At 39.5% G+C, this 26,649-nt stretch overlaps 1 protein-coding gene across 15 annotated transcripts in view; it reads left to right on the top strand.

The window, feature by feature from the left end:
- The window catches only part of WDFY3 (WD repeat and FYVE domain containing 3), a 310,521-nt gene that overhangs the window by 147,169 nt on the left and 136,703 nt on the right, over positions 1-26,649 (top strand). For all 15 annotated transcript variants that reach the window (XM_070047898.1, XM_070047894.1, XM_070047899.1 and 12 more), the window contains 6 exons: positions 2,642-2,834; positions 4,099-4,285; positions 6,120-6,286; positions 17,480-17,947; positions 18,530-18,631; positions 22,095-22,288. In XM_070047898.1, the coding sequence (XP_069903999.1) occupies positions 2,642-2,834; positions 4,099-4,285; positions 6,120-6,286; positions 17,480-17,947; positions 18,530-18,631; positions 22,095-22,288 (1,311 nt within the window). The remainder of the gene's footprint in view (positions 1-2,641; positions 2,835-4,098; positions 4,286-6,119; positions 6,287-17,479; positions 17,948-18,529; positions 18,632-22,094; positions 22,289-26,649) is intronic.

Below are 26,649 nucleotides of genomic sequence, written 5' to 3'. Positions count from 1 at the left end.
ACTCTGCTTAGCACTTAGTAGACATTAATTAAGAGACCGTGATTGCTGCTGTTGCCACTGCCCCCACCTTGAGAGTAGGAAGAAGATAGAGGGGACGCCTGCTCTGCTGTAGTTAAGCTAAAGCTGGATACAAGTAATGGTGCATGCTTCCCTCATGTTGCTGGAGCCTGTATTTCAAGAGTGACTGCTTTGAAGAGGTGCAGATGCTTAAAGGACAAGGGGAAGGACACCAAAGCAGTTTTACTAAGGGAAAGGCTGATTGTTAAATAAAATACTAAATCACCCAATATTTAGTGAAAGCTTCTTAAGTCTTTTTGGGCTTGTGGTTAGCATCTCAACGCATATATTTGCAAGATAACCACATGGCTTCAAAGCTTTTGTTTCCCCCAAAGTGATTTTGTGAGCAAATGCCAGAAATGGGATTAGAACTCAGGTTTATTTGATTCCGGAATTAGATTGGATGAGAAAAGCAACAGGAATAGATGAAAGAGTAAATCACATAGGAATTAAATCTACACAAAGACATTGCTGAGGAATGGAATGGATTATTATTTTCTGATTGGAATAGCAGCCCCATTTCAAAAAGCCCTTCTAAATAACTAATAATGCCTTAAGCAATAAATGGAAGCTGTATTTTATACTTGTAATACCTGACTGAGCATAGCAAAGTTTGCTTTGAAACCTTAAAATTTTTTTTCTATATTTAAAAGCAATGGATGCTGACTTTCAAATAATGTGAGACTCATTTTATTATACTGGAATTATTGACTATTAATATAAAAAGGAGCTCAAAAGATATTTTAAACGAAACTCCTGTTTGCAGTTCTGGAACCTAATCTATCCATGTGTATGATCCCTGGCAGACGAGTGGCAGCAGCGAGAACCCTGCTCTCCCGACTTCTTGTCCAGTGTATCACTTCCTTTGTTTTCCTTCTCCATCACTGGCTAGGTATTAATTTCATCGTTTTGTCTAGAAAAGCAATTGAGCCAAGCTTATTAAGTGTTTTATAATAGATAAACTCCCTATGTTGTATTATGTGACAGATGGTTTCCTGGGACCCTAGCAGTTGGTACAGCTTCTTGCAGGCTTTCATTTATCTGCCGATGTGGCCAATGATTGCCCTGCTACACATGGTTGAGCTTGGTCAGAGTCCTTAGGAAGATAAGTGGTTAGTGTAGGTGCAGGAGAGAAATGAGAAATAGACTCTTCAGTTTTTCCTGGTGAAAAGTAAAAGGTTTAGACTGGATTATTTGTAAGAATCATTTTGCCTGTAAAGAGTAACAACCAGTTAATTTAGAAGCCAGCAAATTTAAGTAATCAAGTCTAGTTTACTTTTGAAAACAGGGATTTGGTTTGGAAAAAAAAATTTTACTATTTTTGGATTTGTTTTCTGTTAGAAATTAGAGAAATGGCATCTGTCCCTCTAATCGCATATGACAGTGACAAAAAGTGTAACCAACAACACACAACTCTGAGTGGGTGCCTTTTTGAGGCATTTGATGATCTGTATTCATCCACAGTAAAAGATACACATCTGACACATGTTTATGGACATTCAGTATCCAAAAGTTTTACCAGTCATTTCGGGGACAGGGTGCTACTGTTTACTAATTATTTAAATATTTTACTATTTTTCTGAATTCTTAATCCTTTCTTTCCTCCCTCCCTCACTCCCTCCCTCCCTTCCTTCCTTGTTTCTCTCTTTCTTTCCCTTCCTTCCTTCCTTCCTTCCTTCCTTCCCTCCCTCCCTCCCTCCCTCCCTCCCTCCCTGCCTCCCTCTCTCTCTCTCTCTTTCCTTCTTTCTTTCTTTCTGTATTTGACAGCTGTGAATTGGAAGGCTTTTGTATTTAAACAAATTTTTACATTAATGTGAAAAGAAAAGGGAAGATTAGCCTTTCCAGACAGAATGTGATTATTTCAAGTGCCTCTTTGCAGTTTAGCAGTTTTCCCACTGCTGTTGAAATACCCAGAATCATGAAGCACTCTTCTTTCAAGAGGATAACATGATTTCGTAAATTATAGTTGTCTCAGCCATATTTTGTGTTTAAAAATATTTAGATGAGCAAATTTCACAGAGAAAAGTTTGCTTTTTCTGACGCTACACTGGAAATAGAAGGGTGCATTAAAGTGCTGGAGTCTTGCTGAATTCCCTGTGCTGCAGGCTCTCATTGCTGTGGGTACATGTGTAGTGTGTAGTTTGCAGATCATAGTTTAAGGAGTAAGTTCTCATTCCAGAGTTTAACAAGTTTTGAGTCTTTTTTGAAAGCCAGACTTTAGAAGGTTTTTGAATTAGAAAAATGAAATGTTGATCTTGAAAGGTAAATACTGTTTTATCCTGTTTTCAAGCCAAAGCATACAAAGATGCCATGTTGAAAAGAGGATCATAAATGGTTTAGAAAAATTGAGCTGATATAAACAATGCTGGTTTACTATATTAACATTACACACTTCTAAATTGTAGATGACTTTCTTAATGTTGCTTAAGTTAGAGTATTAATAATTGAGATTTCTGTGACGTTGCCCAATATTCACTCTGAACTTTTTAATAATATTCATTCAGCTCTTTCATTTTCTTGCTGTTCCATTTTTTCAACCATTTATTTATTTACTTACTTATTTACCCTCTTGTTTTGATTTTAGATATTAGTGAAACTCTGCAGTTTTGTTTCTCCCGCGGAGGAACTGGCTCAGAAAGATGATCTCCAGCTTTTATTCAGTGCAATAACCTCCTGGTGCCCTCCCTATAACCTGCCTTGGAGGAAGAGTGCCGGAGAAGTCCTGATGACTATATCCCGTCATGGTCTTAGTGTCAATGTAGTGAAGTATATTCATGGTGAGTAGCTCTTTATATGTTCATTTGAAGTGTTCTGAATTTCTTCTGCTTCTCTCTTCTTTAGTTGATGACAGCATTATTTTTCTCTCTCAACTTTTGACAAATTGTCCTTAAAATTAAAAAATAAAATTTGCAGTGAAGAAAGCAAAATATGTTTTTATTTGTGTTGTGTGGAGAAATCCCGATATAAGGAATTCCTGTAAGTTCCAAATGATGGGTGGCCACAGGCATTAACATAATTTCATAAGTGTCTAAATGTTCAATCATAGTATAGTGTAAGTTCTAGGAATGTAGCCTTTTCATCTTTTAGTGAAAATAAGAGAAGTTTTTTCAAATACTATCATTGTCAATCCTTCTGAAGATATTTCATAAATAGGCAGATTATGGTCTGTGCAGTGCAGAATAAATGGAAACAGATGGATTCTTTATGTGAAGGAGAAATTATATTTAAGTCATATACAATATTTAGCTCTCATTTGAAGTGCATGTGTGGAAGACAATGCCTTAGTATCTCAAGTAGTATACTTATTTAATACATATGTTCATATGTTATTGCCCTGAAATACTTTAAAAATAATTGAAATAACTATGTGTTCATTTATAATTATGAATGATATGAAACCTAATATCTAATACACGAATCAATTTCTTTCCTTTTATTCCCATGCTAAAGCTTTTTTACCTTTGTTATATGACATTGGGTTTCTTTAATAAATTTCACTAAAGAGGAAAGAAAAATCTTCTTTGAAATAACACAAATCCTCAAAGTTGGTAATTGGGTATAACTGTTTTAAGCTAGTAATACATATTAGAAACATAATGTAAAAATTTTTATTTCCAGAAATATTTCTGTATTTGATTCTAACTTGTACTTTAAATTAGTTGTTAGATTTTTCTTCCTAAAATTAAAAGTTTTTATTTTTTCATCTTGTGAAATTAAAATAAAAAGAATAAAAATACCACTTAGCATTGACTGTTCATTTTGTTTAATAAAATGTCAAAATATAATAGAAAATCTCTAATTAAAAAATCAACTGTTATTCAACACGTTTCTGTATTATCTTTTGTTTGCTGCTTTGTGGCAGGACTTCCCCAGTGACTCTGAGTCTTATGTTTACTTTTGGAGTGTTTAACATTTATTTCATGGTATTTTATAGGTACATTAAAATTCAGTGGTTCACTAAACAACAGGTAAAAATGAAGATCATTTTCTTAAGTGGTTGACGTAAATAACACATGTCCATTTAATTCTTTATTCCTACAGAAAAAGAATGTTTATCTACATGTGTTCAGAACATGCAGCAGTCAGATGACCTGTCTCCCCTGGAAATTGTTGAAATGTTTGCTGGACTGTCTTGTTTCCTCAAAGATTCCAGTGATGTTTCCCAAACACTCTTGGATGATTTTCGGATATGGCAAGGATATAATTTTCTTTGTGATCTCTTACTTAGGTAAAACCCTACAACTTAAGAATGCATTTTAAATTTGCAGTCAGTTTTCTGTTGTTGTTTTTTTTCCCCAAATCAAAGGAAGCAATGTGATTCGGGGATATAGGAAAAAGAAATCATTGGAGCACTTACTTAATATTTACCTGGGTATCCTCTTGCTTTATTCCCTTCTTTTTATCTGTTCTGCTAGCACAGTGGAAAAGTGAATTTAGAGTTCACTGGTGAATACAAGTCATCAACATGTGGAGTTAGAGATGAAGAATAAATCTGCTTTTTTTTTTAGAAACAGAAGAGTTCAGATTAATCCATTAACATCTCTCTAATGTATAAACTCTTCTAGCTTAATTATATTTTTGTTATCCTTTTTATAGCACTTCTAGTATTTTTATTAAGGTAATTAATAAATAATTACATAGATTGAAAAATGTCTATTTGAAAGAAATTAGTCATTCCAAGGCATTTCACCAATACCCATTTCCATTCCAAATGGTGCATGTGTGTGTTTAGAAAGTAGCTGGTTAAAAATTTTATGAAGAAGAAATATTCATTCCCTACCAGTTGTTCCTGGGCTGTTAGTGATTTTTAAATCATTTTATATATTGTGAGATAGTACTATTTGATAAACTTTTTTCTAATAACAATTTAACCTAGCTGATGTTATTTTTAGGCAACTCCCAAGAATATAAATTTCCCAAATATATTCTAATTTTAAAAAGAGCCACTTTGCATTACTAGTGAGGTGTTAATTGGTACAGTCCTTTGAGAATGCCAGTTGATAATATATTACCCAGAACATCGAAAATGATGGTGGTGATAACTCTTGACATAATAATTTCATTTGTGATTATTGATCCTAAAACTATAATCCCAAATGTCATCAAAATGTTACTAATATTAATGCTCTTATATTTTGCTGGCTGTCTCACCTTCCCCTCCTCAAATGTGTGATTGGTTCTGCATTGCCATTAAAAGCCTAGCTATGTAGAACTGTTACTAACATAGAAAGGCACATGGATAGCATTAGTAAATGAAAGAAAATAGGTAGCAAAATTGTGTTTGTGGTATGAGAATATTATAAAGACTAAACTTTTCACATGAAAAAGACAGGTTTAAAAATATCAGAATATTAAATGTTGTCTGTGTTGTGAGGCAGAACACTGTTGTTTCCTGCTTTTGTGCTGCTTCAATTTTAATAAAAATAATTATTTCTATTAAGGGGAAAAAGCTATGAATCTTACTCTTTAAAAAAGATATTTGTTGCCACATTTTGTGTTCTTAGTAAAACCATGGTGAAAGATAACAACACCACAGTATCCCCAGTATTTGTTTAAAAATAATTAATATTGTTTTCTAATAATTATATCCCTAGATCTTTATTTAAATATATTGAGAGTACCTGAATTAATGAAATACAGTAAAATTCTTACAACTCTCCAAAGGAATTAATTTCTAGAATTTTTTAACAGAGGAAATGTCTTAGGAAGTAATTGTTAAATAGATTTTAGTTGTAAATAGTGAAACTTTATAAACAGAGTTTTAGAGAACTTGCAAGATCATTTAATCTAATTTTTTGTTGTTAATAGAGACTGAAACAAAGATTAAAATTTTGAAAATAGCACTGTTGATGACAAAATCATCACTTTATGTCTGTTTTCTAACTATTAGTATGCTTTGTCTTTCAAATACACAATAATGTCTTACAGTAAAATGTGTAGATTTCAAAGTTATAAAAAGGAAAGAAGTAAACATTTGTTTACTGCATATAAAATTGAAATGTACTTTATGAAATTTGAGGATACAAAAAAGAAAAACTATTTGTAAATTGTATTTTTTCTAGATTGGAACAAGCAAAAGAGGCAGAATCCAAAGATGCCTTGAAAGACCTGGTTAATCTGATAACTTCCCTAACAACATATGGTGTGAATGAACTGAAGCCAGCTGGTATTACCACAGGAGCGCCCTTTCTATTGCCTGGTTTTGCAGTACCTCAGCCTGCAGGCAAAGGTGAGTCTTTTTGTCCATATTGAACTATTCAGAGAACTGGAGGATGAATGAATTTGTCTGACTTTGGTTATTCTTTGTTCATGTTACTTATATAAAATAATATATTTTTCATTTAAGTTTGTGTCGCTCCCCCTCTTCGTGGAGGAACGACACAGGACCCTGCGCTGTTCTTTCGTCTGCTCGGCCCTCCCCGGGTTTGCTGCTGGTTCTTCCCGGGTTGGCTACTATCCCTTCCACCTCCGTGGAAGGGCAGTTCCCCCTGGCCGCATTCCCCACTTCCGCAGGGGAGCGGCACACCGCCGGCCGGCTTTCTCGGGGGCTGCACGGGTTCCCTTAGATGTTCCCCATAGATGTTCCTGGTGCATGCCGTCTCTCTCCTCCTTTATAGTCCTCCTCCGCCAATCCCAACTCGGCTGAGTACGCTGCTCTCCAATCAGGAGCAAGTCCTACAGTTAATTGGTTGAACTGGAGGCAGCTGTGCGGAAGCTGTTTACTTCTCTCCCAGCGCCATATTGTGGGAGAGCAGATGCATAGAATAAGTCTTAATTCGAGTAACTTAGTCTAGTCCGGATTGCTCCCCACAGATCCCCCTTTCTTTTTATTTTTTAGCGTTGATACGCGCCTGTCTTCGGTGTCCCGCGGCACACACTCTGCTCTACTTGCTAGAGCTGCCACAGGCTCTTACAAGTCCTATCAATCAGGAAAACCGAATCCGGGTCCTCTCTTCGCCATTGTGAGGAGGTTTTTAGGCGCTGATGCGTGCCTGTGTTCGGTGCCCTGCAGCGCATGCTCTGCTCTGCTCTGCTAGAACTGCCTGCAGGTGTTTACAAAACCTATCAGGCAAACCGAATCCAAGCCTTCTCATTGCCTTATTGTGGGGGAGACTTATTAGTGTTGGTTCGTGCCTATCTTCGGTGACCTGCAGCTCATACTCTGGTCGAGCTTTGCTGGCGCTTACCGCCTTAAATCAGGCAGACCGAATCCAAGCCTCCTAATTGTTGCATTGTGGGGAAGCTTTACTGATGTTAATTCGTGCCTGTCTTCGGTGACCTGCGGCTAGCCGCCCAGGTGCTCATCGCCTCACTAATCGGGCAGACCGAATCCAAGCCTTCTAATTGGCATGTTGAGGGGAGGCCTTATTTCTCTCTATTTCTCTATCTCCGGGCATTCCTATTTCTCCCATTTTACTTCTATCTTCCAGCATTCCTATTTCTCTTTTACTTCACTTCCAAACTTCTGTTTCTCTTATCCCTGCGGCTTTCCGGCACCTCGCCCCGCCGGCGGGTTCCCGGCTCTGCGCCGCTTCAGCCCGCGCGCCTCTCTGCGCGGCTTCCCGGCTTTGCGCGCTCCGCGGTCTCCACGCTTAACCCTTTCGCGTCTGAACCACGGCCTACGCCAGCGTTCCCTATCTATTCACGCCCCGTGCTCTCTCTGCACGCGGCGGCTTCCGCGAGTAACACAGCGTAGCTTGCGTCTCCGCCACTAGGATTCAATCTAAGTTCCCCGGGCTAGCCTGGCGAATTCAACCCAGCGTACGTCTCCGCCCCACGATTTGGCTTCCCGTCCTTTGCTCCCCGGGCTAATCAGACGGATCCCAACCTGGCTTGCGTCTCAGCTTCTAGTTTCAACTTTTCGCCCCCTATTCCCGGGCTAACTTGAGAATCCCAAAGTGGCTTTCGTATCCGCCTCGGCCTGCCCCCCGCGGCTTCAATTTCCCTAACAGTTTTCTCTACCCGGTATGTTTCCCCAAGCTTTCCTCCAACGATATTCCTCCCTCATTTCTCCTGGCCTCTCCCCACAGTCCGCGTCCGAGTCTGTTTGTTCTAGCTTTCACTTTCGCTTTCGACCTTAGAGATTTCTCCCAGCTTCCCCCCGTAGTCCGTATCCGAGTCTATGCCTAGGCTTTCAATAGCTTCTTCCGGCTCCTTTTTCGTCCGGTTTTTCCCTAGGCTGTTTCGAGTCTATGCCTAGGCTTTCAATAGCTTCTTCCGGCTCCTTTTTCGTCCGGCTTTTCCCTAGGCTGTTTGCTAGTTTCTCTCTCCGGTATTTTCCTGCTTCTTCCCGTTTCTTCCCTCCTAAGTTTGCTATCCGTCCTAGGTTTTCTATCCGAGCTAGGTTTCCTATCCGAGTCAGGTTTCCTATCCGAGTCAGGTTTCCTATCCGAGTCACGGCACCATTATGTCGCTCCCCGTCTTCATGGGGGAACGACACTAAACCCTGCCTAGGCTTCATATCCGAGTCACGGCACCATTATGTCGCTCCCCCTCTTCGTGGAGGAACGACACAGGACCCTGCGCTGTTCTTTCGTCTGCTCGGCCCTCCCCGGGTTTGCTGCTGGTTCTTCCCGGGTTGGCTACTATCCCTTCCACCTCCGTGGAAGGGCAGTTCCCCCTGGCCGCATTCCCCACTTCCGCAGGGGAGCGGCACACCGCCGGCCGGCTTTCTCGGGGGCTGCACGGGTTCCCTTAGATGTTCCCCATAGATGTTCCTGGTGCATGCCGTCTCTCTCCTCCTTTATAGTCCTCCTCCGCCAATCCCAACTCGGCTGAGTACGCTGCTCTCCAATCAGGAGCAAGTCCTACAGTTAATTGGTTGAACTGGAGGCAGCTGTGCGGAAGCTGTTTACTTCTCTCCCAGCGCCATATTGTGGGAGAGCAGATGCATAGAATAAGTCTTAATTCGAGTAACTTAGTCTAGTCCGGATTGCTCCCCACAGTTTGTGCTACCAGGGTTTAAATCTGGATAAGATTTCATTTATTTATTTACTTACTTACTTATTTACTTATTTATTTGTTTGAAAAACTGAGAGAAAGAGAGACAGAGATCTTTCATCCACTGGTTCACTCCCCAAATACCCCCAGTAGCCAGGGCTCAGTCTGGCCAAAGCTAGGAGCCTGGAACTCACTCTTAGTCCATCATGTGGGTGGCAGGAACTCAAGTATTTGAGCCATCACCACTGCCTCCTAGGGAGCACATTAGCAGAAAGCTGGAATTGGAAGTGGAGCCTGGCACTTCGGTATGGGATGCACATGTCCCAAGTGCTCTGTGCCAAACGCCTCTCCCAAGATAAAAATTTCTTAAATAACAGTCTTTAGAAAGATTTATTTATTTATTTAAGAGGTTGAGTTACAGAGAGAGGGAGAGACAGAGAGAAAAGTTTCCATCGGCTGGTTCATTCCCCAGTTGTCTGCAAGGGTTGGAGCTGGGCCAATCTAAAGCCAGGAGCCAGGAGCTTCTTCTGGATCTCCCATTCTGGTGCAGGGGCCCAAGCACTTAGGCCATCTTCCACTACTTTCCTAGGCCATAGCAGGGAGCCAGATCAGGAGAAGAGCAGCCGGGATACAAACCAGTGTCCATATAGGATGCAGGCGCCTCAGGCAGAGGCTTAGCCTACTATGCTACAGCGCCAGTCTCCTTGAATAACAGTCTTTAGTCTAGCAGATCAAATACTTAAAAATAATATTGTAAAAATATCATAGAATCACATAATGAAATTTTATTATAGTATTGCATTTTAACATTCAACTAATTTAGTTATCCAAATGTACTTTTGAATGTTGACAATTCATGCATTTCTGCTTGAAGTAGATGGAACCTGATTCACACTGTGATCTCTGCATATGTTAGATATATATAGAGAACATGCGGCATAAACACTTACATTTTATTTAAAACCAAGTAAACCAAAGTAGAAAGAAATTACATTCCTGATTTAAGTCAGAGAATACATTTTTATAGTTTAGATTTAGATTCTCATCTAGTGCTGTCTTACTAAAAAAATTAAGGAAAAAAACCCTTATTCTATAGTTGGGAACATTTAATTACATAAGAATGCAAACTAGTTTTATTGTTTAGTTTTTTATTTTCAAGTTTCTTATGTGGTTCAATTTTGAAACTACTATGTAAATTTCAAACATATACAAAAGTAGACAGACTCACATAATGAACACTCATTTACCCATTGATAGATTGTGTTTATTTAATTTTCTAAAATGTATAATAATGATTCTGAAAGAATTTGAGCCTGGAGGCCTCCAATATTTCCCTTCATATGATTGTGACTTACTATTTGATTGTTCATATTTTCATGTAAAATGTAATGATCCAAAAAACACTAACATGTTTGGTTATTTAAACTTTGTAACACGTATGTCCGGATGCTATGATACAGAAGCTATTATCAATGAGATTCCGTGGTGTCATCAAGCTACTATGCTATGAAATACCTTGAGTTATAGGTTATATAGAAACTTTTAAGTGAGTCTGTGAAGTAAGTATTGTAGAAATCCACACATTTTCCCAAGCAGTTCAGGGTTTTATTTTATTTAACATTAACAACAACAAAAACATAGGAAAAACATCTAATTTATAGCCTCACTTGAAGATTTTTATAGTTCACTTTTTCTACAAGTTAATATTAAAAACAGTTCAGCGATGTGCTTCTTTTATGATATTTTTATTTAATTTGGTTAGTCTGATTTTGATGTTGGCATAATAGCAAGTTGCAATTGTGTAATTTTGTAGTAAGAGAATTTTTTTAAGTTTTTATTTAATGAATGCAGTTTTTCATAGATACAACTTTAGGAATATAGTGGTTCTTTCCCCCCATACCTACCCACCCCCCAAATCCCATCCCACCTCCTTCTCCCTCTCCCATCTTCTTCTCCCTCTCCCATCTCCTTCTTCATTATAGTTCATTTTTAGTTTGATTTTATATACAGAGAACCAACTCCATGCTAAGCACAGACTTCAATAATTTGTACCCACGCACACACACAACATAGAGAGTACAGTTTGGGAACAGAATTTGCAGTCGATTCTCATAGAACGACTCATTAGAGACAGAGGTTCTATATGGGGAGTAAGTGCACAGTGACTTTTGTTGTTCCTTTAACAATTAACACTCTTATTTATGACATCAGTGATCACCTGAGGCTCTTGCCATGGACTGCCAAGGCTATGAAAGCCTTTTGTGACCATAGACTCCATCGTATTTGGACACAGCTGCAGCAAATTGGATGTTTTCTCCTCCCTTCAAAGAAGAGTATATCCTTCTTTGTTGACTCTTTCTTTCCACTGAGGTCTCACAGAGATCCTCTGTATAGGATATTTTTTTTGCTGCAGAGTCTTGGCTTCCCATGCCTGAAATGCTGCCACAGGCCTTTCAGCCAGACCAGGAAGCCTTAAGGGTCGATTCTGAGGTCAGAGTGTTATTTACGGCAAATGTCATTCTAGGAGTCTGCTGTGCGAACTGCTTCCCATATTGGACATTCCCTCCTTTTTGTTTTTTACAAAGATTTATTTATTTTACTTGGAAGTCACAGTTACACAGAGAGAGGATAGGCAGAGAGAGAGAGAGATATCTTCCATCCTCTGGTTCACTCCCCAGATGGCCGCAATGGCCGGAGCTGCGCCAATCCGAAGCCAGGAGCCAGGAGCCTCTTCCAGGTCTTTCATGCGGTTGCAGGGGCCTAAGGACTTGGGCCATCTTCTACTGCTTTCCCAGGCCATAGCAGAGAGCTGGGTCGGAAGAGGAGCAGCCAGGGCTCAAACCGGTGTCCATATGGGATGCCGGCACCACAGGCGGCAGCTTTACCCGCTACGCCACAGTGCTGGTCCGGACTTTCCTTCCTTTTTAATTCTGTTATTATTACCAGGCACTTGATGTTATGTATGATCACTTTTATACTTAAACCTATCTGTATGTTGACTTTAACATTTAATATGATCATTTTAATAGTTACATTGGCATTTATACCACTGATTTCTATGGGTTTGGAGTCCCATGACAAGTTCTTAGGCTATACCCTTAGAAGTCTGTCTCTAGGACTGTATGCAGAACTACACTGCTTTACAGTTATAGACTACCTCCTCCCTCTCTTATTCCCCCTCTTATTTTAACTGGGATCTATTTCCAATTGACTTAAAGTACGTATGATTAACTCTATGTTACATAAAGAATTCAGCATATAGTATGAAGAAGCGAAAAGAAAAAAGAAAGAAAATAGAGAAAAAAACAAAACAGAGCAAAAAGGATATACAAAATAAAAAGTAACAATGATAAACTGTCCCTTGACAGTCAGGTCAAGGACTATTCAAGTCATTGATTCTAAAAGTGTCAGTTTCACTTCTATAGCTTTTATTTTAGGCGTGCTATTAATTCTCCCAAATCAGGAAGAATATATGGTATTTGTCTCTTTTGGATTGGGTTGTTTCAACAAGTATGAGGTTTTCCAGCTTGCTCCATTTTGTTGCAAATGACCAGATTTCATTCTTTTTTACTTTCATGTAATATTCCATAATGTACATGTCCTACAATTTCTTTATCCATTCTTCAGTTGATGGGCATTTAGGTTGCTTCCATGTCTTAGCTATTGTGAATTGAGCTGCAAAGAACATGGAGGTGCAGATAGCTCTTTTGTTTACTGATTTCATTTCCCTTGGGTAAATTCCCAGGAGTGGGATTGCTGGGTCATATGGTAGATCTATTTTCAGCTTTTTGAGTATCTCCATACTGTTTTCCATAGTGGCTTTACCAGTTTACATTCCCACCAACAGTGGGTTAGGGTGCCCTTTCCCCCACATCCTCTCCAGCATTTGTTGTTTGTTGATTTCTGTATGTAAGCCACTCTAACTGGGGTAAGGTGAAACCTCATTGTGGTTTTGATTTGTAGTAATAAGAGAATTAATGAAGCAAATTTAATCTCCTGTGTGTGTCATGGCCTGGTTTTTGTATCATCTGTAATAGGGATAATAAGTATAAAAGCCAAGACCTCTTGGAGTTATTATGAGAATCCAGTGATTTAATGTCTATGAAAGTAAGGTTAAGTAGCAAGATGTTTCCTCAAGAATAAAAATTCATGTGTTCAGGTTAAGCTGCTGCCTGCAATGCTAGGTGTCAGCTCCAAACCTGGCTGCTCTACTTCCAAACCAGCTCCATGCTAATGCACCTGGGAAAGCAGTGGAGTATGTCAAAAAAGTGTGTGGGCCCCCACACCCACATGAGAGCCCTGGAAGAAGCTCTGGGCTCCTGGCTTTGGCCTGGCCCAGCCCCAGCTGTTGTGGCCATTTGGGAAGTGAACCAGTGGATGGAAGAACTCTCCCATCTTCTCTCTTTTTCTCTCTCTATGTAACTCTGTCTTTCAAACAGAAAAATAAAAAAAATATTAAAATAAAAACAAAGTTATTGAAAAAAATTCATGTGCTTGTGAATGACCTTTTTTGAACATCAGTTTTTTCCCCAGAAGAATCAGTGCAATATCTATAATTGAGTAAAGTCAAGATGCATTATTTTGAGTTTCCTGTGTAACTCAAAATTATGTATTTCCCATGGTCTACTCTGTAGTGGTATTGCAAAAACCAAAGGAGGGGTGAAGACACTTTAAAAAGTTCACAGAAAATCCTTACCCTGTGAGGATTTCAAAATTTTTTACTCTAAACTAACCTAATTTTTTTTTTAAGATTTATTTATCTATTTGAAAGTCAGGAGTTACAGACACACACACACACACACACAGAGAGAGAGAGAGAGAGAGAGAGAGAGAGATAGAAATTTTCCATTCTCTGGTTCATATCCCACATGACTACAATAGTTGGGGATGGGTCAGGGCCAAATCCAGGTGCCAGGAGCTTCTTCCAGATCTCTCACATGAAGTCAGGGGCCTAAGCACCTGGACCATCCTCCATTGCTTCCCCAGGTGCATTTGCAGGAAGCTAGATCATAAATGGAGCAGCAGGGATGGAACCAGTGCCCATATGGGATGCTGGTGCTGCAGGTGATGCCACAGTACTGGTCCCAGGTAACACTACAATGCTGGTCCCAGGTGAACATGTGTTTTCACTTCTTTTGGGTAAATAGTGAGTGGCAGAATTGCTGGCTAAATGTTTGTTTAACTTTATGAGAAAAAGCCAAACTGTTTTCCAAACTGTCCAGTTTTGCATTCATATCAGCAATTCATGAACGTTCCAGTTGTTTGATATCCTGACAACACTTTGTACTGTTAGACATTTGAACTCAGATATTTTACTGAGCGTGTAGTGGTATCTACTTGTGCTTTTTACTTTTCATTATTCTAAATGACTAATGAAGTTGGACACATTTTCATGTGCTTAGTTGCTGTCAGTTTCTCTGCTTTGTTTCAGAACTCTGTGCCCACTTTTTGACATATTTCTGTTATTAGAGTTATAAGAGTTCTTTAGATATTCTGGATAAGTCTTTTATCCCTTAATATGCACTTTGTAGGTGTGCTGTGTTCTCATAGCTCACCTTGCCCTTGACTTTTCTCTTCTTACGGAATTTATCTTTTTAAAATTCTTTTTGGTTTTGTCGTGAAGGAAATTGTTACCTTAATTTCATTTTGGATTGTTCAATAGCAATAAATGGAAATGTAATTGACTTTTAAAAAACTTTTTTTTGAAACGCAGTAACCTCAACAGCCAGGGCTGGACCGGACGGGGCCTAAGCCAGGATTCAGGAGCTTCTTCCAGTTCTCTCACATGTTTGCAGGGGCCCAACACTTGAGCCCTGCTAAAGTGCATTAGCAGGGAGCTAGTTCGAAAGTGGAGCAGCTGGGACTCAGACTGGTACCCATATGGAATGCTGGCAGCACTGCAGATGGTAGCTTGACTTGCTATGCCCCTGAAAGTTCTTTTAAATAGGAAATATTCATTGGATTTTATAACAACTCATGCTGTTTTTTTTTAAATTTTAATTATTCTGGAAACAGTTGTGTAGTTGAGCTGCATAACATAACTCTCCATAGTTTCCAAACCCACTTGAAACAAAGTAAGTTTTCAATACATTTGTTAGGGAACATGCATCCCTTCATAAGGAAAGACCATCCTTGTCTTTCTCTGTAGTCTTCTGTGATTTCACCTTTCAAGCATTTTCTCCTAACACATTAATTCAGTCAACACCAGTGAAACAAGATAACCTATAGTCCTTTTTGTGCATTTTTCTTCAAGCTAGTAACTGAAATGTCTTGCAGCCTTCAGCATGGTCTGCTTTATCAGTGCTGGATGTAAGCCTGCCTAGGACCCAGGTTCCCTGGCTTATAGAAGTTAAACCTTACAGATTGTTCATTGCCATTCCAGCTGGCCACGCTCATGTGTAATTTTGTTATTATTTTCCATCTTTTTAAAAAATAGCTTATTTACTTGAAAGGCAGAGTTACAGAGAGAGATAGTCAGTGTGGCCCCTATTTTCATAATTCTTTTTTTTTTTAAGATTTATTTATTTATTTGAAAGAATTACAGAGAGAGGTAGAGCCAGAGAAAGAGAGAGGTCTTCCATCCACTGGTTCACTCCTCAAATGGCCACAACGGCCAAAGTTGAGCTGACCTGAAGCCAGGAGCCAGGAGCTTCTTCAGGTCTCCCACACGGATGCAGAGGCCCAAGGTCTTAGGCCATCTTCTACTGCTTTCCCATGCCATAGCAGAGAGCTGGATCAGAAGTGGAGCAACCAGGACTAGAACCGGTGACCATATGGGATGCCGGCACTTCAGGCCAGGGCTTTAACCTGCTGCGGCAAAGTGCCAGCCCCAAGACAGAAGATTTTTAAAAATTTCTATATTTTTCAAAAATGTCCAATATAGGGTTTCTGAACAATCTAACCTATTTCATGTTTTACCTGGTTCTGGGTTTATTCTTTCTAAAATCCAGCTTACCCTGTCAGTCTCTGTGTTAATTTTTTGGTCACTCTTGGCAAATGCTATATATTCCTGATAATGGTGGACATGGCAACAATTTTTAGGGGCAGAGCCTTATTTTCATGTACCTCAAATTTAACTGTCCATGTAAATTTATTTATAATTATTGTTATTATGCCTCCCAAGAGCCATGAAAGATTTGTTTTTTCTAATTGATGTGTTTGAAAATCACAGACTTAAAAATATAACTAATTGCTAGCTATAAGGTTTTTTTTGTTTGTTTGTTTGTTTGTTTGTTTGACAGACAGAGTGGACAGTGAGAGAGAGACAGAGAGAAAGGTCTTCCTTTGCCATTGGTTCACCCTCTAATGGCCACTGCGGCCGGTGCGCTGCGGCTGGTGCACTGTGGCCTGCGCACCGCGCTGATCTGATAGCAGGAGCCAGGTAGTTATCCTGGTCTTCCATGGGGTGCAGGGCCCAAGTACTTGGGCCATCCTCCACTGCACTCCCTGGCCACAGCAGAGAGCTGGCCTGGAAGAGGGGCAACCGGCAACCTGGCGCCCCGACCAGGACTAGAACCCAGTGTGCTGGCGCCGCAAGGCGGAGGATTAGCCTAGTGAGCTGCGGCGCCAGCCTAGCTAAAAGTTTTTTTAACAAGTGCTTATGTAAAGAAATTGTACTTTTTAAAAATATTTTATATATTTATTTGAAAGGTAGAGTTACAGACAGTGAGAGAAAGAGACAGAGAGAAAGATCTTCCATTCATTGGTTCACTCCCCAAAATGGCCGCAATGGCCAGAGCTGTGACTGTCCAAAGCCAGGAGCTGGGTGCTTCTTCCTGGTCTCCCATGTGGGTGCAGGGGCCCAAGGACTTGGGCCATCTTCTACTGCTTTCCCAGGCCATACCAGAGAGCTAGATTGGAAGAGGAGCAACCAGGACTAGAACTGGTGCCCATATGGGATGCTGGCGCCGCAGGTGGAGGATTAACCTACTGCCCAACGGCACCGGCCCCAGAAATTGCACTTTCAATCTTGAAAGCAAAACAGATATTCTAATTAAAATATATGAAAACTATAATTGTAAAAGGAAACTTGAGACCAAAATTTTTCCCCTCCTAATTTCCTGCTTTTCATTTCTGCTACTTTCAGGCCTGTTAATGTCTTTTCTAAGTAACTGCCTTTCTAGTCAATTCAACCTTACAGAATATAAAATGCAATGTTATCATGTTTCCAAACTCTAAACTCTGAAGCTTGAGTAATAATAATAATAATATAATTTTAATAATAATATAAGAATAATTTTATTCTCCCTAAAACAGCCTAATTTTTCAACATTCTTGAGTTGGAATATTCATAATGATGCTTTAAAAGTTTAATGAATGTTACTTTCACTTTTGAAAAATTAGGACATTTTATAGAAACAGAACATGTTTTTAGTAAATAGTTTGGTAAATGTTATAATTCATGATGTCCTTAGCCAGTCTATGTTGCCATGATTAAAATATCACATAGCACCTTCTTTTGTGTTCTTGTTTTCTATTCTAGGTCACAGTGTGAGAAATATCCAGGCCTTTGCAGTTCTTCAGAATGCATTTTTAAAAGCAAAAACCAACTTCCTTGCCCAAATCATCCTTGATGCCATCACCAATATTTACATGGCTGACAATGCCAATTATTTCATCCTAGAGTCCCAGCATACGCTGTCACAGTTTGCAGAGAAGATTTCTAAACTCCCAGAAGTGCAAAGCAAATACTTCGAGATGCTGGAGTTTGTCGTTTTTAGCTTAAATTATATCCCTTGTAAAGAACTTATTAGCGTTAGTATCCTCTTAAAGTCTAGCTCTTCTTACCACTGTAGCATTATTGCAATGAAAACCCTTCTTAAGTTTACAAGACATGACTACATATTTAAAGATGTGTTCAGGGAGGTGGGCCTTCTGGAGGTCATGGTAAACCTTTTACATAAATACGCTGCCCTCTTGAAGGATCCAACTCAGGCACTAAGTGAACAAGGTAAAGCATTTTCCATCACTTTATTTCTCTTTGAAGAAGGGGTTCAGGAAGGCTGTTTGTGTTTGTTGTGCTTTTCATGTGGTTATCACTTTCAGTGACTTCCTAATGTGTATCATCGTTGTGACATCCCGGTGAATATTCCCTGTAGTTAACTTGTTCATTCGCTCCCTGTTAGGAAGTTAGGAAGAGGAGCCTAAAATTCTGTCATTGTAGTAGAAAAGAATTTAAAGTAAGATAAACTCTGAAGGAAACATTTGTGATCCACATGACTAGTGTGTACTGCTTTCTGCTTCTAAGGGGAATTTTAAAAAAATGATTACTAAATCACTAATTATATTGTTAAATATAAGTAAACATAATTTTTTGTTAATTATAGAGGACAAATTCAAAGATATATCAGAAAGTTCAGAGAAAAGTAAAATTAACAGATAAGGTTGTTTTGATTCAAAATAATTTTTTGAAATGCATGATTTTAAATGTTATATTAATAGTAGTGAAAGAGAATATTAAAGAAATTAAAATGGATCAAGAAGAAATGAGCAAATCATCTTTGTGATTTTGGCCTTTGAACTTTTTTCATAGGAGATTCAAGAAATAATAGTTTAATTGAAGACCAAAAACACCTGGCTTTGCTGGTTATGGAGACTCTGACAGTGCTTCTTCAAGGATCTAACACTAATGCAGGTGACAAGAAGAGCAACAACCAAATGCTTTGGGAGGAAGTTATATCTGGTTAACATTTTCTCTAGTGATTCTTGCTTCTGAAACACTCCTATCATTTAGACAAACAGCTTTTGATTAAATGATGGAACACCCAAACTTCCAGAAGTACAATACTTTTGATTTTTAGAAGTGTAGTAATGACAAAATATTAACATTCTTGCTATTTCAAAAAATTTTAACTTTTCATAGTATACCCTGTGTTTAAATTATTCTTTTTCTAATTTTTAAGTTAAAATCTTATTCAAATAATTTGTTCATTTACAAGTTTTCTAAAAAATTTGCTTCATATGGTGAAAATCCTACTTTATAGTCAAACAAGTTAGATTATGTTACAACCTTAAGAGAATATTGAAAATTGATTGTGTAATAAAACTTATTCTCTCCCAGGTAAATTAGATTTATTATCAATTATTTTACAGTATCTTTGGTCTCAATTTCTGTTCAGTGCTTTTCTACTTACCATTAACAGATAGTCCAGCTGTATTTATAAAATGTAACTCTTGCCTTACAAAAAGATTTCTTGAAATTTTAATCATTGTCAAAAAACTCTTAGGCAGCAAGGTCATTACAACTTGAAAGGACTAAGAGTTGGGCAGGGAGAGGAATTCTGATGAATAGGTTACTTGTCTTGACTGTTGAGAAACAGTTTTTTTTTTTAAATACTATTTGTTGAACTCTTAACATAGAGTTAATCATGTGTGCATAAAGTTAACTGAAAATAGATCTCTTTTTTTGACAGGCAGAGTGGACAGTGAGAGAGAGAGAGACAGACAGAAAGGTCTTCCTTTTGCCGTTGGTTCACCCTCCAATGGCCGCCACAACTGGCGCGCTGCGGCCAGCGCACCGCACTGATCCGAAGGCAGGAGCCAGGTGCCTCTCCTGGTCTCCCATGGGGTGCAGGGCCCAAGCACTTGGGCCATCCTCCACTGCACTCCCTGGCCACAGCAGAGAGCTGGCCTGGAAGAGAGGCAACCAGGAAAGAATCCAGCGCCCCCACCGGGACTAGAACCTGGTGTGCCGTCGCCGCTAGGTGGAGGATTAGCCTATTGAGCCATGGCGCCGGCCTTGAAAATAGATCTTAATTAAAAATAAGAGAAGGAATAGGAGAGGGAGGAGGAAGAGGGGCAGGACAGTGGGTGGGAGGGTGGGTGCAATGGGAAGAATCACCATATTCCTAAAGTTGTAATTATGAAAAGTATGAGGCTTGTATCCCTAAAATAAAAGGTTTCTGGGGGGAGGGGGAATATGGATCATGGAGAGTATGTAGGACATGGTAAGGGCTTAGATTGTATTTTAAGTGTTAGGGGAAGGTTTGGATGAATGAATCAAGTCCATGCACAAATGCATGACTGTTTGCCTGAATGCAGAGAAACTCAGCCTTCAACACATTTAAAATATATTAGGTGTCCCAGGACCTATGAGCCAGGTGTTAGAGACACAAAGATCAGGTAATTCTTGCTCCAAGGAAATTACAGTCTAGTGGAAAAAGATGTAAACACATATTATATCAGTAATTATTTAAATACAGTTTTGGCAAAAGCAAAGGTGTAGTTTAATTAATTTAGTAGGTAATTGAAACAATGAATATGATGTATAATGGGTACTATAGTGACATTTTCTATGTCATAAAGCATAGTCTCCTATATGCACTAACTAGGTTCAGTTGGCTGAGATACGCAAAAATATAATAAAGTTATACTCACAAGAATTCATTTGGCAAATTAGTTTTTGAGGACCTAATCTAGAGTTGCACTGGGAGGAACTGGAAAATTGAAGGGAGTGGGGGCCAACACTTTGTAACCAAAAGTTGCCTAATACATTTCTAAGAGTGTCAGATGTTTTTATACCATTCTTTTCTTACCATGTTTCTTTTTCTTGTTAAGAAAGATGTGACTAGCTGTCTGACCTCAGGCACTACAGTGTCTTGTTCCTAGTATTTAAGAGATAATAGGCATTGTAATTATCTAATGGGCCCTAACTGGCAAACAGGAGGCAAGTAAACCTAGCCTTCATGTAGTCAAAGGCTATCACCCAGTCCACCTGCCGAAATCTCAAGCACACTGCTTACACTCAGCTCTGAAGTCACGTAATTCTTACAGAGGCAGCAAAGGGAAAGCCACTAGAGTCGATGATGACTGCTGCAGCAAAACACGGGTCAGTTATTCACTCAAGAAGCGCTTATTAAGATGTAATTCATGAGGACATCATGTTTCATGGGGCCAAAACCAAACAACAACAGTAACACTGTTTGGTATGAGCTTTAATAGAGGTATATACAAGGGGTTCTGAAAGCATAGAGCATAGAAGAATTACTTGAAGGAAATACTACTTAGTAATTTAAGTCAGTTGGCCCACTTTTGTTTATACTCGAGGATGGTATTTGGCATGAGAACAGTACTACTTGTGAGCAGGAGCACAAGCCAAAGGGGTGTGCTACGTTGTCATAAATCCTTTGCTGTTGTTTACTGTGGATTTGGCCACACTACTCAACTTCCTTATTGCAGATGAAGATTCAATCAGCCAATCAATGGAAAGAACTTAGAGCAGTACATTGATGATTTCTGTTGCGGCATTTGTCTTTTTTTTTTTTTTTTTTTTAAGCTTCATTTTATTTATTTGAAAGACGGATTTACAGAGAGAGGCAGAACCAGAGAAAGAGAGAGAGAGAGGTCTTCCATCCTCTGGTTCACTCTTCAGATGACTGCAACGGCCAGAGCTAAGCTAATCCGAAGCCAGGAGCCTCCTCCAGGTCTCCCACATGGGTGCAGGGGCCCAAGGACTTGGTCCATCTTCCACTGCTTTCCCAGGCCATAGCAGAGAGCTGGATCAGAAGTGGAGCAGCTGGGACCCGAACCAGCACCCATATGGGATGCAGGCACTGCAGGCTGGGGTTTTAACCAGCTATGCCACAGCACTGGCCCTGCAGCATTTGTCTTTTTCTGTTCTTGTGCTCTACCTATCTAACATAAAGGTTTAGATCCTTGTAATTTATCCCATAGTAGAATAACTTATTTCATTGCTTTCTTGCTATTATTTTGAAAGCCTTGTTCAGTTTAAATCTTAATTATTTGGGGGATGGTTCACCTGAAAGCTCTCTGCATAAGTTTATTTCAGTATTGGGTCTCTTGGTATCTCCTTGTAAAGTTTCTGAATGTTCTAGATTTGGAGACTTTGGATAGGCTGTACCTATGAGGGCACTAATCATCTATTATGGAAATCTAGAGAAAGTGTGCATTCAAGTGTATCTTTGCTGACATCCCACAGTACAATTCTGTATTGTAATTTAAAAGGTGAAATACTGGAGTACATTTTATTTGCATTCCTTGGAGTTTGTACCTACAAATAGAATCCAATTTTAGTTCATATGATCAGTCTCAGAATGGTTAACGTTAGCTCATGTTATGCTTTTTCTCCTGCCCTCAAGGAATTTTCCGGGAGTTTGGAGGTGCTAGGTGTGCCCATAATATAGTGAAGTACCCTCAGTGCCGGCAGCACGCCCTGATGACTATCCAGCAGTTGGTGCTCTCTCCGAATGGAGATGATGACATGGGCACTCTCCTGGGGCTGATGCATTCAGCTCCCCCCACAGAATTGCAGCTGAAGACTGACATTTTAAGGGTAAGTTTGACAAGTGTGCTTCTACTACAAAAATCTGTGGTTATTTTGCAATGATTTATATTTAAGTTGGAGACACGGAAATCTTCGAAATCCAAAGTATCATGAAAAACCCCTAACTTTGTACACATTAAGGATCTGGAAAAACACAGGTCATTCATATCTTTCAGTATTGAAAAACTTACAGCTGCGAAATCAGTATAGTAATTACATTGGGTTACAGGATTTTATCCTTTAAATTGCAAAGTACATTAGCAAAGTATAAAATCTTAATGAATACCAAGTAAGTATGTTACCTATCCAATTAAAATGACTCATAGCACGAATACATCTCTGAAATAAAATGTTAAGTGGCATTATACACACATGTGGATGTATATTTGCAGGTAATGGGTCTTTTTGTAGGTAGTAAGCAATACACTAGAAGGTTTATCTGTGCTTTCATAATTTATTTTTTAAAATGCTATAGAGTAAATAACAACCTCTTTTACAGATGAGAAAAGATACATGTTTAGAGTAGTCATGTAACTTGGATATGTTTTTATAACAAACCTTTTTTTTAAAAGAATTATTTATTTATTTGAAAGTCAGAGTTACACGGGGGGAGAGAGAGAGAGAGAGAGAGAGAGAGAAAGAGAGAGATGTCTTCCATCCACTGATTCACTTCCCATTTCGCCGCAACGGCCGGAGCTGTGCTGATCCGAAGCCAGAAGTCAGGAGCTTCTTCCAGGTCTCCCATGTAGGTGCAGGAGACCAAGGACTTGGGCCATCTTCTACTGCTTTCCCAGTTCATAGCAGAGCACTGGATTGGAAGTGGAGCAGCCGGGACTTGAACCAGTGCCCATATGGAATGCCGGCACTGCAGGTGGCAGCTTTACCTGCTATGCCACAACGCTAGCCCCTATAACAAACCTTTAAATATTGGAGCTAACCCCCAGATTTCAATACCCACATTCTTTCCATGCCACCATTATGTTTTACAAAGATTTACACATTTATTCTATAATATTACTATTTTCACTGATATTTCTATGTAAGACATCTTTAGAAACAATCAAATTATTTCTCTGTAATTTATTTGCAGATGAATTTATTAGTGCAAATAAGGTATAATGGGTACATACGCATATATATGACATAGTTTGACCAAGTAGTAAAAATCAGCATAACAAGCTAACCTTTACTGACCACTTCTGATGTATCAAGTACTGTTCTGTGCATTTGTGTGCATCTACTTTTTTTTTTTTTTAAGATTTTATTTATTTATTTGGGAGGTAGAGTTACAGACAGAGAGAGAGAATGAAAGAAAGGTCTTCCATCCACCGGTTCACTCCCCAGATGATCACAACAGCTGAAACTGAGACAATCCGAAGCCCAGAGCCAGGAGCTTCTTCCAGGTCTCCCATGCAGGTGCAAAGGCCCAAGCACTTGGGCCATATTCTACTGCTTTCCCAGGTCATACCAGAGAGCTGGATCAGAAGAGGAGCAGCAGGGACACCATATGGGATTCTGGTGCTGCAGACAGAGGCTTAGCCCACTGCGCCACAGCTCTTAATCTGCTACCTGACTTATCCCCTATTTGTCCAAAGTCCTGACTTATCCCTTATTATTCCGAAGCCAGGAGCCAGGAGCTTCCTCCAGGTCTACCATGTGGATGGCAAGGGCCCAAGAACTTGAGCCTCTCCCACTGCCCCTGAGGTGCATTAGCAGGGAGCTGGATGGGAAGCAGAGCAGCCTAGATTCAAACCAGCACCCATGTGGGATGCTGGCAGCATAGGCGGGGGCTTTACCCACAATGCCATAACACCAGCCCCATAAAATAGTTTTGAGTATTGTTTTTGTTTTAAAAATTATTTAAGCCGGCGCCGTGGCTCAATAGGCTAATCCTCCACCTTGCGGCGCCGGCACACCAGGTTCTAGTCCCGGTTGGGGCGCCGGATTCTGTCCCGGTTGCCCCTCTTCCAGGCCAGCTCTCTGCTATGGCCAGGGAGTGCAGTGGAGGATGGCCCAGGTGCTTGGGCCCTGCACCCCATGGGAGACCAGGAAAAGCACCTGGCTCCTGGCTCCTGCCATCGGATCAGCGTGGTGCGCCGGCTGCAGCAGCGGCCATTGGAGGGTGAACCAATGGCAAAGGAAGACCTTTCTCTCTCTGTCTCTCTCTCTCTCACTGTCCACTCTGCCTGTCAAAAATAAATAAATAAATAAAAATAAAAATTATTTAAGTAGTTGTAAAATTATAGAACTTAATTTTAATCTGATTGTATGTTTTACTCCTGACTCACAAAATTTTTGAAAATATGGGAGGTGGGTCTGGAGTTGTAGTATAGCAGGTAAAGCTACCATCTACTACCCAGCATCCTATCCAGGTCCCAGTTAGAGACTCGGCTGCTCCACTTGTGATCTAGCTCTTTGCTAATACAGCTGTGAAAACAATGGAAAGTGGCCCAAGTGCTTGGGCCCCTGCATCCACGTGTGTGATTCAGAAGACACTCCTGGCTCCTGGCATCAATCTGGCCCAGCCGCAGCCATTGCTGCCATTTGGGGAGTGCAGCAGTGGATGGAAGATTCTCTCTGTAACTCTGCCTTCCAAATAAATAAATATATCTAAAAAAAGAAAGAAAATACAGAAATTGACTTTGAGTGCCTATATGAGCCAGCTCTAACATTCTATTACTTTAAAGCATGAAATAGTGTTGGAAAGCAGTGAGAAGGATTTGGAAGCTCAATTTCAGTTTCCATGTTTGCTTCATCCAGAATTGCCTCCTGCTGCCTCCATTCAACTGACACATACCACAGACCTATATGATAGAATTTTTAATTTGTACTACACAAACCTGAAATTCAGTAATATATTCTACTTTATAATTCTGCAGATGCACAAATTTGAATTGTATATATTACATGTAAACATAAGTTAATTCATAGCTGATGATTTTGTCTAATTAACCATTCATCATCCAGATCTCCTTGTAACTTTGGTGTTTGCTACTAATCATCACCTGCTGATTTAAACAGGAATTTAAGTTGTTTGTGATATTTCAAATCTTTCAAATGCTGTGATGATGTCAGAGTGCCAGCTGATGCCCGGTGAGGAGATAGCAGGTGTACATTCCTAGGACATAACACAGTAAATTGGATCAAGGGCTCATCAGCACTGTTTTTTTCTAAACCCTATCATAATTTTAACCAGTAATGTGATCTCGTACTTGTTGCATTAGCTCTGAACCCAGCCATCCTCATTTATAAACTAATATTTTTCATATTTTTTTCCACATTGTGAAGGTGGGTGATATCGATGGGCTTATCTGCCAGGCACTTTGCTAAGGACTTTAGACATATTTTCTGTGAGATGTTGTCATTGTTGTTTTTCCATTTTCCAAAACATGAACTTCACAGAAAGGTGAAGTAACTGGTATAATAAAACACTTTTTAAAGATGAAGCCAGAATTTGAACACAAGCCCTTGCATTTCTTCTCCTGATTAAGTTATGAGATTTTTTTTAATACTATGACTTCTTATGTTAATATGCGTTAATAAGATGTGGGTACTACATTGTTATCATACACTTAGAATGCATATTTATTGGTTGCAAAATATACTATGTTTTTACATTTTATTAACATGTATAGATTATATATTTCTTTTTCTTTAAAATAATAAAATAAGGCATTGCTGTGTACAATGAAATCGTGATTTCTGAAGCAGCATATTCCAGAAAGGTACTTCTGCATACTGTTATATAACCTTTCATTCTTCAAATATGTTTGTAAATGTGTGAACTATTTGGAGATGTAATGATTGGGAAGATTATAAGTTGTGCCTTAAATAATGGTAGATATCCATTGTGTTATAATTATTTTAACAGGGGGGAAGGCATCTTTTTTATCTGTGAGTAGATTTTAAATTGCTCTCCAGGGCAATATAATATCATGATAAGTGTCTATGTAGGGGGCCGGTGCCACAGCTCACTAGGCTAATCCTCCGCCTGAGGTGCCGGCACCCTGGGTTCTAGACCCAGTTGGGGCACTGGATTCTGTCCCGGTTGCTCCTCTTCCAGTCCAGCTCTCTGCTGTGGCCCGGGAAGGCAGTGGAGGATGGCCCAAGTGCTTGGGCTCTGCACTGCATGGGAGACCAGGAAGAAGCACCTGGCTCCTGGCTTCCGATCGGCGCAGCACACCGGCTGCAGCTCACCAGCTGTAGCGGCCATTTGGGGAGTGAACCAACGGAAGGAAGACCTTTCTCTCTGTCTCTCTCTCTAACTGTCTAACTCTGCCTGTCAAAAAAAAAAAAAAAAGTGTCTATGTAGGGGAAATGTAACTTTTGCCATTACATATAGTCTTTAGCAAATTATTTAATCACATTGA

Source organism: Oryctolagus cuniculus, chromosome 8 (genome assembly GCF_964237555.1).
Source record: "Oryctolagus cuniculus chromosome 8, mOryCun1.1, whole genome shotgun sequence".
NCBI lineage: Eukaryota > Metazoa > Chordata > Mammalia > Lagomorpha > Leporidae > Oryctolagus > Oryctolagus cuniculus.
Note: the sequence above shows the minus strand (reverse complement) of the source record. Positions and strands in the feature narration are given on the sequence as shown.